Source organism: Neoarius graeffei, chromosome 1 (genome assembly GCF_027579695.1).
Source record: "Neoarius graeffei isolate fNeoGra1 chromosome 1, fNeoGra1.pri, whole genome shotgun sequence".
Lineage (NCBI taxonomy): Eukaryota > Metazoa > Chordata > Actinopteri > Siluriformes > Ariidae > Neoarius > Neoarius graeffei.
In genome coordinates this window covers 69,319,010-69,337,434 of record NC_083569.1, presented here as the reverse complement: position 1 = coordinate 69,337,434, position 18,425 = coordinate 69,319,010, and the positions used below count along the sequence as shown (strand labels likewise).

The window sequence follows — 18,425 nt, the reverse complement described above, 5'->3', positions numbered from 1 at the left end:
GTTATTAAAGACTGTTCAAAGCTCTTCTAATTTGTTGGCATAAATCAAGACAGGAACTAAATGGTGCACCTTTGGCTGGCAGTCATTATTTCATTTCGAGTGTCTTCCTGAGTACAGCTCTGTCTCTTTATTAGGAAATAAACATCTGCTTCAGCTGTTCGAAGAAGCTGGGGAGGAACGGCAGCTGCTAATTTCAGTCTCTCTTTCAATGCTAGCCACTGCACTTCTTTTCGGAAAGGACGTGGTTTTATTTTTTAAGAAAATATCATCCACATTAAACAGGTGGTGCTTCCGGTTTAGTGCTGCGAATTGGAACGTGTCCCTGATTTTAATCATTTTGAGCATGTCAGTGGGGTGACCTGTAAAAAGAGAAATAAAGAGTTTATGAGACAAACATGACAGCTGCAGCAGTTCCTGATTTATCCAGTCTGTAACTCGAACAGAAAATAATGGTGCACTGTTTTGAGTCAGTTTCTTCTTAATGGTTCTGCGATGTGGGTGTATCTAAGCCTACAAACCCCAAAGCTATTCCATGTGTTCAAATCTTACTTGATTTTCAATTAGCTAATATGATACTAAACTACCAAGTAATTTGCTTTCTAATTCAGCTGCTTTTGCAGAAAATCTTTTAATGAAGAAACTGTGAATTGTGGCTTAACTACATTAACATTTTAAACATTTTAAGAGATTTGCCATTTAGATTCACAACCCACGCTGAATATTGGCAGGTTTATCTAGTTCCATGAGGTGAGGAAATTGAAAGTTTGATCATATCTTCCCTGCGATCTCTGTGCTTTACCATGCACAGTGTTACTGGCTATTCAGAGTGTGCGACCTTGTGGTTATAGCTGTCAAACAATTTACCGCTACAGCTGCACATAAAAGCCTCCACAAGTCATTAAGTATTTGTGTCACTACCATGTTTGTTTTTCCACCATGAGGATGCAGGATACACAGACTTCGACCCCTGTATTAATTATCCTTTAAGCATGAACACATAACAGTTATATTGTCATAGTTTTTCAGAAAGGCCCACTGAATGCAAGACAAAAACATCAAATCATATGCAGCACCAAAAGCAAAAATACAGAGAAACTGTACTTCAGTAAACCTTTGGGAAATGTGCCAAACACTAAATTAATCAAGTACCTACAGTGTCTTGCAAAAGTATTCATCCCCCTTGGTGTTTGTCCTGTTTTGTCGCATTACAAGCTGGAATTAAAATGGATTTTTGGAGCGTTAGCAAAATTTGATTTACACAACATGTCTACAGCTTTAAAGGTTCAAATTGTTGTTTTATTGTGACAGAAACAATAATTAAGATGAAAAAATAGAACTCTGGAGTGTGCATAGGTATTCCCCCCCCCCAAAGTCAATACTTTGTAGAGCAATCTTTTGCTGCAATTACAGCTGCAGTCTCTTGGGGTATGTCTCTATTAGCTCAGCACATCTAGCCATTGGGATTTTTGCCCATTCCTCAAGGCAAAACTGCTCCAACTCCTTCTAGTTAGATGGATTGTGTTGGTGTACAGCAATCTTCAAGTTATGCCACAGATTCTCAATTGGGGCAGCACGGTGGCGTAGTGGTTAGCGCCGTCGCCTCACAGCAAGAAGATCCGGGTTCGAGCCCCGTGGCCGGCGAGGGCCTTTCTGTGCGGAATTTGCATGGTGTCCGCGTGGGGGTGCTCCGGTTTCCCCCACAGTCCAAAGACATGCAGGTTAGGTTAACTGGTGACTCTAAATTGACCGTAGGTGTGAATGTGAGTGTGAATGGTTGTCTGTGTCTATGTGTCAGCCCTGTGATGATCTGGCGACTTGTTCAGGGTGTACCCCGCCTTTCGCCCGTAGTCAGCTGGGATAGGCTCCAGCTTGCCTGCGACCCTGTAGAACAGGATAAAGCGGCTAGAGATAATGAGATGAGATTCTCAATTGGATTGAGGTCTGGGCTTTGATTAGGCCATTCCAAGCCATTTAAATGTTTCCCTTTGAACCACTCCAGTGTAACTTTAGCAGTATGTTTAGGGTCATTGTCCTGCTGGAATGTGAACCTTCATCCCAGTCTCAAACCTCTGGCCGACTCAAACAGGTTTTCCTCCAGAATAGCCCTGTATTTAGTGTCATCCATCTTTCCTTCAGTCCTGACCAGCTTTCCTGTCTCTGCAGATGAAAAATATCCCCACAGCATGATGCTGCCACCACCATGCTTCACTGTAGGAATGGTGTTCTCAGGGTGTTGGGTTTGTGCCACACATGGTATTTCCCATGATGGCCAAAAAGTTCAGTTTTAGTCTCATTTGACCAGAGAATCTTCTTCCATGTGTTTGGGGAGTCTGCCACATGCTGTTGGGCAAACTCCAAATTTATTTTCTTCAGCAATGGCTTTTTTCTGGCCACTCTTCCATAAAGCCCCGCTCTGTGGAGTGTACGGCTTAAAGTGGTCCTATGGACAGATACTCCCATCTCCACTGTGGATCTTTGCAGCTCCTTCAGTGTTATCTTTGGTGTCTTTGTTGCATCTCTGATTAATGCCCTCCTTGCCCAGTCTGTGAGTTTTGGTGGGCCTTCTCTCGTCAGTTTTGTAGTGGTGCCATATTCTTTCCGTTTTGCTATAATGGATGTAATGGTGCTCCCTGGGATATTCAAAGTTTGGGATATTTTTTATGATCCAACCCTGATCTATACTTCTCCACAACTTTGTCTCTGACCTGTTTGGAGGCTCCTTGGTTTTCATGTTGCTTGCTTAGTAGTGTTGCAGAGTCAGGGTCCTTCCGGAACAGGGTGATTTATCCAGACATCATGTGACAGATCATGTGACACTTTGATTGCACACAGGTGGATCTTAATCAACTAATTATGTCACTGATGAAGTGAATTGGTTGGACCAGCTCTTATTTAGGGGTTTCAGCAGAAAGGGGGTGAATACCTATGCACACTCCAGATTTCTGTTTTTTTTTTCATCTTAATTATTGTTTGTGTCACAATCAAACAACAATGTGCACCTTTTAAAGTGGTAGGCATGTTGTGTAAATCAAATGGTGCTAACCCTCTAAAAATTCATTTTAATTCCAGCTTGTAATGCGACAAAAGAGGACAAACACCAAGGGGGATGAATACTTTTGCAAGAAACTGTTTTTGACTAAAAGTCAAGAAGTATTTACAGTTTTAACATAGGTTACTCAAGTGTTCAAGATAAAATGTAGATATTTTACTTGTTCAAAAATGTAATGAATTTTAATTTATCTTATGAAATATTTATTAAATATTCTGCTAAATCAGACAAAACTGAATTCGGCTTGTTGGTTAGGTAATGTTTAATAACCCTGTTGGAATGAATGCGGTGGCATTAGGAACAAAAAAACAAAACTAGCTTGAAAACCTAACGTTAACCTACTTCAGTGTTATATTGATTTCCATTTTACATGGAAGGCAAAAGAGACATGTCATCTCATCCTGTATGAATTATTGCAAAATTCAGCAAAGGGAAAAAAAAAACAGTAGAGAAAAAAAAAGACCCAATTAGCACAGTTGTGTGTAGTTTCATTTGACATTGATGTGAATGTCATTGGACGCCTTTAAAAACACTCATTTAAATAAGTGCAAACACAAGTGACTGGCAAAGCAACTGGCATAGAAAAATATCTCATGGCACCTGAGATTTTTAATGAGTACTTGAAAGGAAATATAATGAGGTAAAAGTATGTTTTTTCACTTGTGAATTTCCTTTAGTGTTGTAGTATTCAGTTTCAGTAATATTCAAGTAAAGTACAAATCTTCTGAAATAGTATGTAAGTACAGTACCAAAGGACCCTCCCAGCCCAGAACCCCAACCAGAATCCTTTAAGAGCCGTTCCGATTAAAAGTGCACCTTCAGTCAGTGCTAGACATGCAGCATTAACTTGATACACTCCTGCCAGTGCAGACTAGCCAATGAAAGTCTCAGCAGCTCCGACTGTCATCCCATGTCTCCACTGACAATTGATTTGTGTGTCCGCTGTGCATGAGTGTCCCGCCTTGCTTCCTCTCTGTTCAAATAAATGAGTCTAATTTCACGGTCTAATCGTTTGAATGAGCCCTTTAAATAGCCTAAGAATGACGCCCACGTACAATCTGGATCTGTTTCAGAAAATTAAAGGTGCTGTCATTATTTCCCAAATGTTGGTAGAAAACTCAAGAGAATGATTATTATAAGGGATTAAAGGGGCAAAGGATGATGCTTTAACTGTGGAAACAGTGTATGTCAATGGAAAAATAGGGTTGATAATCCTGTTTGATTGATAAATCGTACAAGTGAGGTTGCTTTTAAACAGGAAAAACACCAACTGTGCTGATGTACTGTAAATTATGCTGGTTCACCAGTGCTGGACTGAGGGAATCCAGTCTAGACTGAGGCATGTAGCCTTGATTTGTATCCAGTTCAGGTTTACAATGATCTCTCTTTCTCTCTCTCTCTCTCTAGGATCATCATTGCTTTTATCATGGAAGTGTGAAGGACCATTCCTCTTCCTGGGTTGCTCTAAGCACATGCTCTGGAGTGAGGTATGAGCTGGATGCTTTTGTAATTTAATTATCCTGGGTCAAAACAAGGCCACAATGAGTTCAATTTATTTAGTATTGTGTCTCAGGTAAGTAACACTTGGTAATGGAATAGAAGATGTATTAACTCTTATGTGCTATATTGGTATAAGAGTTGTGGTTGTGTGACTGTTCATGGGTTTCATGGATGTGTGTGTGTATGTGAGGGATTGCTTTATGGGTTCCATGGTTGTGTGAGTAATGCGTGCTTTAAAGCCAGTCACATGAACCAAAAATATGTGAAGAAAGCATCCATTTAGACTGAGATCTGAACATGAGCGTAATGTACTCTGGTTGCTATGGTTACTTCTTTTACTTTAGGTATACAAATAGTTTAGTCCCAAACAAATTTTTTTTTAAATTAGATTATTTTCCTGGGCGGCACGGTGGTGTAATGGTTAGCGCTGTCGCCTCACAGCAAGAAGGTCCGGGTTTGAGCCCCGTGGCCGACAAGGGCCTTTCTGTGCGGAGTTTGCATGTTCTCCCCGTGTCCGCGTGGGTTTCCTCCGGGTGCTCCGGTTTCCCCCACAGTCCAAAGACATGCAGGTTAGGTTAACTGGTGACTCTAAATTGACCGTAGGTGTGAATGTGAGTGTGAATGGTTGTCTGTGTCTATGTGTCAGCCCTGTGATGACCTGGCGACTTGTCCAGGGTGTACCCCGCCTTTCGCCCGTAGTCAGCTGGGATAGGCTCCAGCTTGCCTGCGACCCTGTAGAACAGGATAAAGCGGCTACAGATAATGAGATGAGATAACTCACTATGAACATGTACATACAAATGTAAAATATCATCAGTTTGCACAGATTCATTCACTCAATTTCAGTAACCGCTTTATCCTGGTCAGGGTCCTAGTGAGTCCAGAGGCTATTCAGGAAACACTTAGCATGAAGATACAGTACATCCTGAATAGTACGCCACTCCATGACAGGGAACACATTCACACACTTGCACAGATTCAGCACCATGGGAATATAATACATATCCTATTAAGACCAAGTATGTGCAATTTAATTTGATAAGTTTAAGCAGTTGCCTCACATGTAAACTAGTAAATGTATTCTGCAGTCAAAATACACATCAAACACTTTATTAGGAACACCTAGACACATACTATTTCATGCAGTTATCTAATCAGCCAACCATGTAGCAGCAATGCAGTCTGTAAAATCATTGAGATACAGGCCAGCAGCTTCAGATAATATTCACATTAACCATCAGAATGGGGGAAAATTTGATCTGCGTGATTTTAACCGTGACATGATTGTTGGTGCCAAAAGGGCTGGTTTGGGTATTTCTATAACTGCTGATGTCTTGAGATTTTCATGCACAACTATCTCTAGAATTTACTCAGAATGCTGCAATAAAGAAAAAAAAACCGAGAGAGTTCTCTGGACGCAAGTGAGCAACAGTTGTGTCAATATATAGACAAATGCCTTGTTGATGAGAGAGGTCAACAGAGAATAGCCAGACTGGTTCGAGCTAACAGAAAGACCACAGTAACTCAGATAACCACTCAGTACAATTATACATGGGCAGAAAAGTATCTTAGAATACACAACATTCAGCCTTGAGCCTAGAGGTAGATGAGCGACAACAGCAAAAGACCACGTCAGGTTCCATTTCTGTCGGCCAGGAACTGAAAGACAAGGCTGCAGTGGGAACAGGATTATGAAAACCGGACAGCTGAAGACTGGAAAAGCATAGCTTGGTCTGAGGAATCTCGATTTCTGCTGAGGCTCACAGATGGTAGGGTCAGAATTTGGTGCCAACAGCATGTATCCATGGACCCAATCTGCCTTGTGTCAACAGTTCAGGCTGGTGGGGGTGGTGTAATGGTGTGGGGAATGTTTTATTGACACACTTTGGGCTCGTTAATACTAATCATCACTTGAATGCCACAGCCTGTTTGAGTATTGTTGCTGATCATGTGCATCCCTTCATGGCCACAATTTACCATCTTCTAATGGCTACTTCCAGCATGATAATCCACCATGTCACAAAGCAAAAGTCGTCTCAAACTGGTTTCATGAGCATGACAATGGGTTCAGTGTTCTTCAGTGGCCTTCCCAAGTCACCAGCTCTGAATCTAATAGCACCTTTGGGACGTGATAGGAATTGTGTGATGCAATCATGTCAACATGGGCCAGAATCTCAAAGGAATGTTTCCTACATCTTGTGGAATCCATATCATGCACAGTTGAGGCTGTTTTGAGAGCAAAGGGAGGCCTTAAACAGTATTACTACAGTGCTTGTTATAAAGTGCTCCATGAATGTAAGAGAGCAACAATCACTGAAAGGAGGAAGGGTACTGTGTAGTCATAAGCCCAGTGAAACATAATAGGTGTGGGCGACTCCATGATAGCACATTGCTGATTATTTGCTGAGGTGAGATTGAACCACGCTTGAGCCAGTGTTTGAGAAAGCAACTATTGCTTGCTAAGAGATAGAGCTCTTGAATACAGTGGTGTTTGAAAGTTTGTGAACCCTTTAGAATTTTCTATATTTCTGGATAAATATGACCTAAAACATCATCAGATTTTCACACAAGTCCTAAAAGTAGATAAAGAGAACCCAGTTAAACAAATGAGACACAAATATTATACTTAGTCATTTACTTATTAAGGAAAATGATCCACTATTACATATCTGTGAGTGGCAAAAGTATGTGAACCTTTGCTTTCAGTATCTGGTGTGACCCCCTTGTGCAGCAATAACTGCAACTAAACATTTCTGGTAACTGTTGATCAGTCCTGCACACCAGCTTGGAGGAGTTTTAGCCCATTCCTCCGTACAGAACAGCTTCAACTCTGGCATGTTGGTGGGTTTCCTCACATGAACTGCTCACTTCAGGTCCTTCCACAACATTTCGATTGGATTAAGGTCAGGACTTTGACTTGGCCATTCCAAAACATTAACTTTATTCTTCTTTAACCATTCTTTGGTAGAACAACTTGTGTGCTTTGGGTCGTTGTCTTGCTGCATGACCCACCTTCTCTTGAGATTCAGTTCATGGACGGATGTCCTGACATTTTACTTTAGAATTGGCTGGTATAATTCAGAATTCATTGTTCCATCAATGATGGCAAGCCATCCTGGCCCAGATGCAGCAAAACAGGCCCAAACCATGATACTACCACCACCATATTTCACAGATGGGATCAGGTTCTTATGCTGGAATGCAGTGTTTTCCTTTCTCCAAACAGAACGCTTCTCATTTAAACCGAAATGTTCTATTTTGGTCTCATTTGTCCACAAAACATTTTTCCAATAGCCTTCTGGCTTGTCCATGTGATCTTAAGCAAACTGCAAATGAGCAGCAATGTTCTTTTTGGAGAGCAGTGGCTTTCTCCTTGCAACCCTGCCATGCACACCATTGTTGTTCAGTGTTCTCCTGATGGTGGGCTCATGAACATTAACATTAGCCAATGTGAGAGAGGCCTTCAGTTGCTTAGAAGTTACCCTGGGGTCCTTTGTGACCTTGCCGACTATTACATGCCTTGCTCTTGGAGTGATCTTTGTTGGTCGACCACTCCTGGGGAGGGTAACAATGGTCTTGAATTTCCTCCATTTGTACACAATCTGTCTGACTGTGGATTGGTGGAGTCCAAACTCTTTACAGATGGTTTTGTAACCTTTTCCAGCCTGATGAACATCAACAACATTTTTTCTGAGGGCCTCAGAAATCTCCTTTGTTCGTGCCATGATACACTTCCACAAACATGTGTTGTGAAGATCAGACTTTGATAGATCCCTGTTCTTTAAATAAAACAGGGTGCCCACTCACACCTGATCGTCATCCCATTGATTGAAGACACCTGACTCTAATTTCACCTTCAAATTAACTGCTAATCCTAGAGGTTCACATACTTTTGCCACTCACAGATATGTAATATTGGATCATTTTCCTCAATAAATAAATGACCAAGTATAATATTTGTGTCTCATTTGTTTAACTGGGTTCTCGTTATCTACTTTTAGGACTTGTGTGAAAATCTGATTATGTTTTAGGTCATATTTATGCAGAAATATAGAAAATTCTAAAGGGTTCACACATTTTCAAGCACCACTGTAGATGTAATCCTATGCTGTATATATCATTCATGTATCTTAAGCTTAAAGTGCTTAAAGTTGTACATTAGAAATGCAGTGTGGTTGTTCACAGTGGATGAAAGACAGTTGCTGAATAAATCATCAATCATCAGACCTTCTCGACTATTTTCAGACTATTACAACATGCTTGATAGTCCTATCAAAATGACAGTGTGATTAAGTGCGAACCCCAGGAGCCTGTCTCTACAGATATTGCTAAGGGTTTTTCAATTAAAAATGGATAAAATAATAAGAGATAATGTCAAAGCCTTTGATAGAACAAGTAGATAAGCTCTATAGCATTTTCTCATAAATAATATCAAGTATTCTCACTGCATTGCCGGTTTATTTGCTGTCACACCATTGACAGCACTAGAGTTCAGAATGATCAGCATGTATTAAACTGAAACCCTGTGACAGTGGCAAAAAAAACTTTGGAAAAAAAATCCTAGCATATATTCCTAGCAGTTTTTCTGAAATAGGAGTGTGTTTAGAAGCATAATAAGGTCACACCAGGGCTATGAAGCAAAATGTACCCATGGCCACAGTGATCAGAATCTACATCATACACATATTTAGAATAATTCCCCACTTTTTTTTTTTTGTGGATTTGGCAGCTGCTTCAGGACAGCAGTCACCATTCTAGTAATAAGTTTAAGCCCTGAAGCATAAACAAAAATTTCCTTTAACAAATAGCAAACAGTAGATTTGCAGAATGCTAAAAAGCACTGACTGTTTTTACTTTGTTGCTGAACAGATATGAAGTTTAAGTTTTTATCCCCTGCTGGCCAAAAGGCCTGAAGGAGGATTATGTCATGGCGATTTCCATCCGTCTGCCCATACGTCTGTCCCGGGAAGGGTGCTCACCTTCTGAAATCAACTCCTCTCACAATTTTGGGAGGAATTTCATGAAACTTGACAAAAGGCATTGTTGTATGTCGGTACTACGCATATTGTAATTTCGTTCAATTCGGTCACATTTTACAAGAGTTACAGCCCTTGATTAACAAAATTATACTTTGACAATTTCATGAGAGTGTGTTTTCCTTCTGAAATCTACTCCTCTCACAATTTTGGGAGGAATTTCATGAAACTTGGCAAAAGGCATTGTTATATGTCGGTACGATGCATATTGTTATTTTGTTCAATTTGGTTACATTTTACCAAAGTTGTGATCCTTGATTAACAGCCTTGTATTGTCACAATTTCATGAAGGTGTGCTCGCCTTCTGACATCGACTCCTGTCACAATTTTTGGATGAATTTCTCAAAGCTTGGCAAAAGGCCTTGTTATATGACGGTAATACGCATATTGCGATTTAATTTCGTTTGTGAAAACTTTCCCAGAGTTTTGACCCTTGATTAAATAACTTGTACTTTGACAATTTCATGAGGGTGTACGTTCTTCTGAAATCAACTCCTCTCACAAGGTGTGGAGGAATTTCACCAAACTTGGCAAAAGGCTTTGTTATATGACAGTTTTACGCATATTGAAATTTTGTTTAATTTGGGCAAATTTTACCAGAGATATAGCCTTGATTATTAACAAACTTGTACTTTGACAATTTCATCAAGGTGTGCTTGCTTTCTGAAATCAACTTCCCTCACAATTTTTATCCCCCGCTGGCCGAAAGGCCCGAAGGGGGATTATGTCGCGGCGACATCCACCCATCTGTCCATCCGTCCGTCCCGGGAAGTGTACTCACATTCTGAAATCAACTCCTCTCACAATTTTTGGAGGAATTTCATGAAACTTGACAGGATTCTTTGTTACATGTCGGTAATACACATATTGCAATTTTGTTCAATTAAGCCGCATTTTACCAGAGTTATGGCAGAGTTGCCAGCGGGGGACATTGGGCTCTCAGAGTATTATTTTATCATCACATCATTAAAACACCTAACTTTTTGTAGACCTTGATTGTCCTTTTATACAATGACATTTCTCATGTCTTAATTGAATGACTGGTCTTATTTGTCTTAATTTATGGATTTGTGTTGACTTGCTTTCTTTATTTTTTTATAATTAGTGTTCTTTAGTAAATGCAACAACTGGGTTTCACAAATGTTTCATTGCATTTGTATGTGCAATTGAAATAAGCCAGCTGTTTAAACCAGAAATGGTTTGATTGAAATTATTTGAAATTATTTTATGATTTGAAGCCGGTCAGTCGAGATGTACCTTATTATATGTAAATGTACACACACACACACACACACACACACACACACACACACACACACACACTCCAGAGCTCTCGTAGGATACCAACGAGTTTCTGACAGGATTTTAATGAACGCCAAATTTCTTGTGCAAATTTTCATCCTACAAACAATTTAAATTTGTTCGTGTTCAGCTTGACAAATGAGGCCCATTGTTGCTCCAGTTCATGTCGGATTTAGAGTGGCTTTTTCCATGATTAGAGAAGGCCAGCGAGCATTACAATACAGCCTGCTTCACTCATGGACAAGCAGTCACACTGGCACCAGATAAACGGCTCACGTATTGCCATGCTCCTTATCATGCTGTGCATTTGCATGAGTGTGTGTGTGTGTGTGTGTGTGTGTGTGTGTGTGTGTGTGTGTGTGTGTGTGTGTGTGTGTGAGGATTGGTAGAGGTATTATGCGTCAGAAAGAGCCACAATTAAACTCCAAATTGAGTGTCACCACCAGCAATTACAGCAGTCCTATCAAGGCTACTAGTTACTGTACTTTTAATTACTGTTATTTAGTATGAAGGCAAAAAACATCAAGGCTTATTAAGGCTGCCAGGAGCCCTCTGCTGATGTTTAATTTAAAAAAATAATAAAAATAAACTAAAAAAAAAAAACAAGCTATGCAAATCATCTTCAGTGATGTCCATTGTAAAAGAGTGCTGTCTGTTACTTTTTTGACATCCTGTTCCCAATTCCTTTCCCAGGGGCCTCATTGTACTGAACTCCAATGACACCTATTACTTAGAGCCAGTAGAAGGGGAGGAGATTCTCCATCACATCTTCTATCACACAGATGACCTGCCAATTAAAGGTGGTACATGTGGACACGGTCACGAAACTGGACATGAAGGCCTTCTCAGCAGTCTCCTTAAACCTTGGCATCAGAGGGTCAGTTCGCAAACATACTATTTCCATAAAGGGTATTGTATTATGTTATTATGTACAAATTTGCAGCAACAATGATATCTTGGCAAGTGCCAATATTTTGAATAAATGCCAGAGTATTATACAATAAACATAATATCATTATGATTATTTCTGGACGGTGGCACGGTGGTGTAGTGGTTAGCGCTGTCGCCTCACAGCAAGAAGGTCCTGGGTTCGAGCCCCGGGGCCGGCGAGGGCCTTTCTGTGTGGAGTTTGCATGTTCTCCCCGTGTCCGCGTGGGTTTCCTCCGGGTGCTCCGGTTTCCCCCACAGTCCAAAGACATGCAGGTTAGGTTAACTGGTGGCTCTAAATTGACCGTAGGTGTGAATGTGAGTGTGAATGGTTGTCTGTGTCTATGTGTCAGCCCTGTGATGACCTGGCGACTTGTCCAGGGTGTACCCCGCCTTTCACCCGTAGTCAGCTGGGATAGGCTCCAGCTTGCCTGCGACCCTGTAGAACAGGATAAAGCAGCTACAGATAATGAGATGAGATGAGAATAAGTAAAGAATCAAACACAGCCAGCGTCCAAAATAATTAGCTTTTATAGGACTTTCATCAACTGCCGAATGGTGTGATGCCATTGCTACCCTGAAGTTGATTTCTTTCCAAGAGCACCAAGTCTTGAAGTATTTTATTCCTCTAATATCACAGCAATTTGCCTAAACCAACATTTTTTATTTATTATTAAAATTTCCAAAGTGTACTTTTTAATCTGTCCATGGACAGATTAAGAAGTACGATATACAATACCATAGCTATAAGCTGCCTTTCACTCACAAACCTCTCTTCTCCTTTTTCCTGAAGTTAATAAGAGAAAAATATGCAGCTTGTCATGTTAACAAGAAACTGCAAAACCTTCAAACCTAAAGACTTTTTTTGTCTTTCAAATCGCTGACACTGGAGACTCAAAATAAATGCAAAATAAATGTCTCTTCGCAGAAAACTTTACCATATCAGCAATTACACATGTTTTTAAATCCATGTAATCGATTTTTGGATCATCCATCATACAAGTCCCAGTGTTACTATGGAAACAATAACATATTCAACTGGCACTACTCTCAGAACCGTTGTTATGTAAGAGATAATGTACAGCGAGCCAGTGATTACTGTGAAATAAACCCTGACAGGGTGATGCAGGACTCAGGCGCAAAGCAGAGGGGTCTTGAATCACCTTGAATGGGTTTATTACACAGTAGTCACTGGCTCACTGTACGTTATCCAACTTATTACGAAAGAAATCAATAATCTGACACAAAATATTGATCTAAAATGATTTTATTGATTTGAAAATGATTTTATTGCTTCTGCCAATAATGGGGTCCATAGCAATAGTCTGTTATTAATAGCAACAGTCTGTTATACAGAAATAACAGATCATAGAATACCATAATTGACCAATCAGAATCGAGTTTTCAACAAAGCCTTGCAGTAAAGAAAAGTAACCCACATTTTCTGACTAGTCATCATCAAATACATTAGCCTAGATTCAAGATATGTTCACTTGCTGTGTTTTTATCCCGCGGGAGATATAGAAACGGGTTCCGTCCATCCATCCTCCTGTCCGTCTGGTCACGTTTTCGTTTCCGGGCCATATCTTTAAAACTACTAAAGATATCTTTATGAAACTTTGTATACATATCAAGCAACATGTGAACTGTTGCATTTTGCTGTTTTGGATTTTTGAAAAAATATTTTTTTTTTCAAATTTTTACATAAAAAATAGATTTCGACGTAGTTTCTAAGAGCAATGTTAGTTTCCGGAACATATATCCAAAACTATTCATGATACAGATTTGAAACTTGGTATACATGTTAACAAGGTGATGTAGATGTGCCTTTTCATACTAAGAAATTTGAGAAATTTTCATGTTTCCATGGAAACAGTTTCAGACTTATGCCGCTTTTCCACTACAAACGCGGCTGAGCCGTGCCGTGCCGAGTCGAGCTGAGTCGGGCTGAGCGGGGCTATTGAAGTTGCATTTCGACTACAACCGCGCTGAACCGTGCTGGCTGGAAGTGGGTGGACACATTGGGTGGAGTTAGCGAAAGTGGGTGGACGTCATGTGATGTCGTTAAGCAGCGCAAACAGTGACATCAGTGACAGTGGCGGAACAAGTCAGAGCCGGGCCGGGGGCGGGGCAAATGACCGGGCCCTTTATTAAAGCTTATCATAACATCATTTTAGGCTACAAAATGTCCGCAACTGCGGTGTTTACCAATTTCAACACTACCGGGTGCAACTATGTTATTTAGTACATCAAGTCCTTCAAACGAACATGTAACTCAGAAACAAAAAACATTAGGATACTGTACATGGCTCATAATAAAACATCAATAGCCTATACTGCGCACATTATTTGAAGGGCATACGAATGAGCGCTCAGAGTGGTGACAGGAAGAGTCAGAAATAAAAGGAGGGCGGTGCAAACCTCACTGAATGCACTGTGTTTACCAATTTCAACACTCCGGGGTGCAACTATGTTATTTAGTACATCAAGTCCTTCAAACGAACATGTAACTCAGAAACAAAAAAACATTAGGCGACATACTGTACATGGCTCATAATAAAACATCAATAGCCTACTGCGCGCATTATTTGAAGGGCATACGACGAGCCTTGCGCTCCGCGAACTCGTCCACGATGCTCTGTATGTCACTGATTCAGTGATCTTTTAAGCGGTAGTCTCACGACCCGAATAGTAAACAATAAACATGGAGGACATGGAGTCGTTAGTGTTGCTGGTCTTGGTGCTGTGGCTTGTTGTCACCGACAACGCCAACAGATACTGGCAAGAGCGTATAGATGAGGCGAGGCGCATAAGGCTTCAGAAATTCTCGTAATTCGTAATTATTCTTCTTCGGGGTTTGCGGTGTTTACAGATCCCAGCGCGCTCGCGGGGCGTGTGTGGGCATGTGAGGACACGCCTCCTCACCAATCAGTGCACAGGGGAGTGTCTGCTCACGCCCCCAGCCTCAGTCGGCTCGCTTTGGCTCGCTTCAGCCCCACTCCAAAACGGTGCGAGTTTTAGGGGCTAATCAGGGCTGAAGCGAGCTGAGTCGTGCTGGTTTTTGGTAGTCGAAACGCGAGCCGTGTCGGGCTGAAGCGAGCTGAAGTGAGCTGAAAAAGGGTAGTGGAAAAGGGCCATTAGTCTCTCAGGTTAGTCTTCGGGGGAGGTTTTGTTTCCGGAGCAGACCTTGAAAACGATGAATGGTACGGTCTTGAAAGTTGGTATATGTGTTGATTAAGTAATGTATATGTGCCTTTTGATACTAAGAAATGTGAGAGATTTTAATTTTTAGCTCACCTGGACCCAAAGGTCCTGTGGGTTTATGCCATGGGCTGCTGAGGTCAGTGTAAAGAGGTAGAGTTGATTTCCTGTAGCACAACTTGAAAAATGTGACAAATAATATCGTGAAACTTGGTGTATAGTTGGTATATATGGCGGGGGATATAGATGACTCGGTCTTCTTGTTATGGTCTTCTTTTTTGCTATTACATTCTGGACACGCTCATGCGCACTCACACACATAGAAAAGTCTTGGCAAAAAAATATGGTGAAAAACTGCAATTTCAGGACAAAACCCCAAAGCATTCAATTATGTAAAAAGCTTATCTTTGTAAAGTGCATCTGTGAGTGTCTTTAAACTCAAAACAATGAGTCATTTTATCATTATCGAAGTAAGAACTTGATCTCATCTGCTGTGCTGAGTGGCTTTAAATATATGTCATGTAGTCAAAGAGGCAGCCACACACACACACACACACACACAGAGGCAAGGCACAGCTGAATCATGTCCTCTCTGCTGCCATGGTTATGTTCTTACGTGAATCGAAGGTGCTCATGTACCAGAAAATTTTGTTTTGGTGAGATGTGCCACCTGCTTTGCAAGTCACTTGTTATTCTAGCTCATTTTATATTAACTTAATTAGGGAGTGAAATCTTACAGGCATCATGCTTTGGAGCACTTAAACCCTGTTGAACCATTAAAACTGACAAAGGGCCCGAGGAGTTATTAATAGGTGTGAGAGTTAATCTCCTCACAGCTGGTATGTGTTTGTCCTTTTTGGGCAGATTAGACACTAATCCCATCTCCTATAAGGGGAGCTAAAGCTCTTGATTTTTTTTTTTTTTCAGTCCTAATGAAGCAATGCAAGGTTGAACATAAGCAAATAAGTCGAATGGACCCTGTGTCTTTGTCTTCATTTGTAAAAATGACTTAGTTTATCTCATATTCAATCCAATCTTTATAGGATATTAAAGCCATTTATGCCCTGTTGAGAAAAGCAAATATGGCATTATGATGAAGACAGTTTAAGTTAATGAATTCTGCTTTGGTCTTTTGGCTCAGTGGAACCACAGGAAACCAATATCTCATTTGCAAGAGCCTGATTTTTTCATGTGGTGTTGATGAGAAAATAAAAATGATATCTGTTAGTGAATGATGAATTTCTAAAAGTCATGCCATATGCAGTGAACCTGTTGGTGCTGTAAATCATTCCTGACTGAATCCCGCTTGTAAATAAGAGCAGTTTTGATTTCAATGCCAATTTTAGAAAATTCATCAAAATGTACTCCCATATTCTGAGCTTGAATTAGTGACTCATATATGCAAATCAGGCTAATTGCATCTTTCACTCCACTCTTATGAAAGATGTATTTTTGAGAACTCGCTCCATTTTGCGTTGCCTTAAATAAGTAGCTGTATCTTACTTAATGAGGCTTTGAGATGAGTGGACACTTTTCATGATATCTCAATGAAACCAGCCTTGTCTCCGCGATGCTGCAGGAGGGCAGGACACGAGCAACGATTAGCAAATGTTGCCAATAACAATGAGCTCAGTTATTTGAATGCAGCAGGGAATGTTTGGAAATGACCCAAGGACATCAGACCTATTTACTATTCTTTTGACCATCTTTTTATAACAATTATCTTGAAATTGGAAGTATTCCAAGCTTTTTCTGCATTCACTGTCTTTATGAACATTTCAGTTAGTTTGAAAATTCAAGGACTGTCTTATGATTGATAAGTCTTTAGTATTAATTTTATTTTTCAGCTATTTCTACAATCCCAAACAACCCCGAATCAGAAAAAGTTGGGATGGTATGTAAAATGCAAATTCAAGTTAAGTAGTGATTTCTGAATTTACTTTGACTTGTATTTCATTGCAGACAGTATGAACCCAAGATATTTCATATTTTGTCCGGTCAAAGTAATTTCATTTGTTAATATCCATCCATTCCTGCGTTTCAAACCTGCAATACTTTCCGAAGCAAGTTGGGACGGGGGCAATTTAGGGCTAGTAATGAGGTAAAACAATTAAATTGTGATGTGATTTCAAACGGGTGATGTCAACAGGTGACTGTAATCATGATTTGGTACAAAATCAGTATCCAGACAAGGCCTAGTCTTTGAGGAGCAAAGACGGGCTGAGGATCTGCAGTTTATTAACAAATGTCTGAGAAAATCATTTAAATGTTTCAAAACAATGTTCCTCAAAGAAAGAAAGGAAGGGATTTGGATATTTTACCCTCTACAGTATCATTAAACTATTCAAGGAATCTGGAGGTATTTCAGCGTGTAAAGGGCACAAGCCTAAGCTGAACACCCGTGTTCTCTGATCCCTCAGATGGCATTGAATCAAGTACCATCATTCATCTATAGCTGATATAACCACATGGGCTCAGGATTACTTTGGCAGACCTTTGTCCAGCACTACAATATGGACTTACATCCACAAATGCCAATTATAACTTTACTATGCAAAAAGGAAGCCTTATGTTAACTGTATCCAGAAACACCAATGGCTTCTTTGGGCTCAGAGGCATCTGGGATGGACCATCACACAGTGGAAATGTGTATTGTGGTCAAATGAATCAGAATTCCAGGTCTTTTTTGTAAGAGATGGACGCCGTGTGCTCTGGACCAAAGACAAAAAGGACCATCCAGACTATTACCACCAACAAGTCCAAAATCCAGAGTCTGTCATGGTATGGGGTTGTCTCAGTGCCCTTGTCAAAGGTAACTTACACTTCTGTGATGGCAGCATTAATGCAGAAAAGCACATTGAGATTTTGGAGCAACACATGCTGCTTTCAAGATGACATCTTTACCAGGGATATTTCAACAAGATAATGCAAAGCCACATCCCACACACATTACAAAGACATGGCTGAGGAAGAAGAGAGTGTCTGTCCCCAATAGAGAATGTGTGGGGAATTTTGAAATGAAAAATATGACAATGACGACCCCGTACTGTTGCACACCTTAAGACCTGTTTGCAGGACAAATGGGACAAAATAACACCGGAAACACTGAATCACTTGGTGTTTTCAGTCCCTAAACATCTTTGAAGTGTTGTGAGAAGGAATGGCAACATCACAAACTGGTAAATGCTTGACTGTCCTACCTTTTTTGAAATGTGTTAGAAGAATCAAAATTGTAATGTGTTTATTTTGAAAAAAACAAAACCCACAAACAATAAAATTCATGCGATAAAAACATCAAATAACATGCTGTTGTATTGTTTTCAGTGCAATACAGGTCAAAGGTTATTTACAAATCATTGTTTTCAGTTTTAATTTCAATTTTAACATACCGTCCCAACTTTTCCGGATTT

General features: G+C 40.3%; 1 protein-coding gene across 2 annotated transcripts in view; it reads left to right on the top strand.

Moving 5' to 3' along the window:
- Positions 1 to 18,425, top strand: part of adam19a (ADAM metallopeptidase domain 19a) — a 193,864-nt gene that overhangs the window by 122,151 nt on the left and 53,288 nt on the right. For both annotated transcript variants that reach the window (XM_060918023.1, XM_060918024.1), the window contains 2 exons: positions 4,457 to 4,536; positions 11,581 to 11,764. In XM_060918023.1, coding sequence (XP_060774006.1) covers positions 4,457 to 4,536; positions 11,581 to 11,764 — 264 coding nt within the window. The remainder of the gene's footprint in view (positions 1 to 4,456; positions 4,537 to 11,580; positions 11,765 to 18,425) is intronic.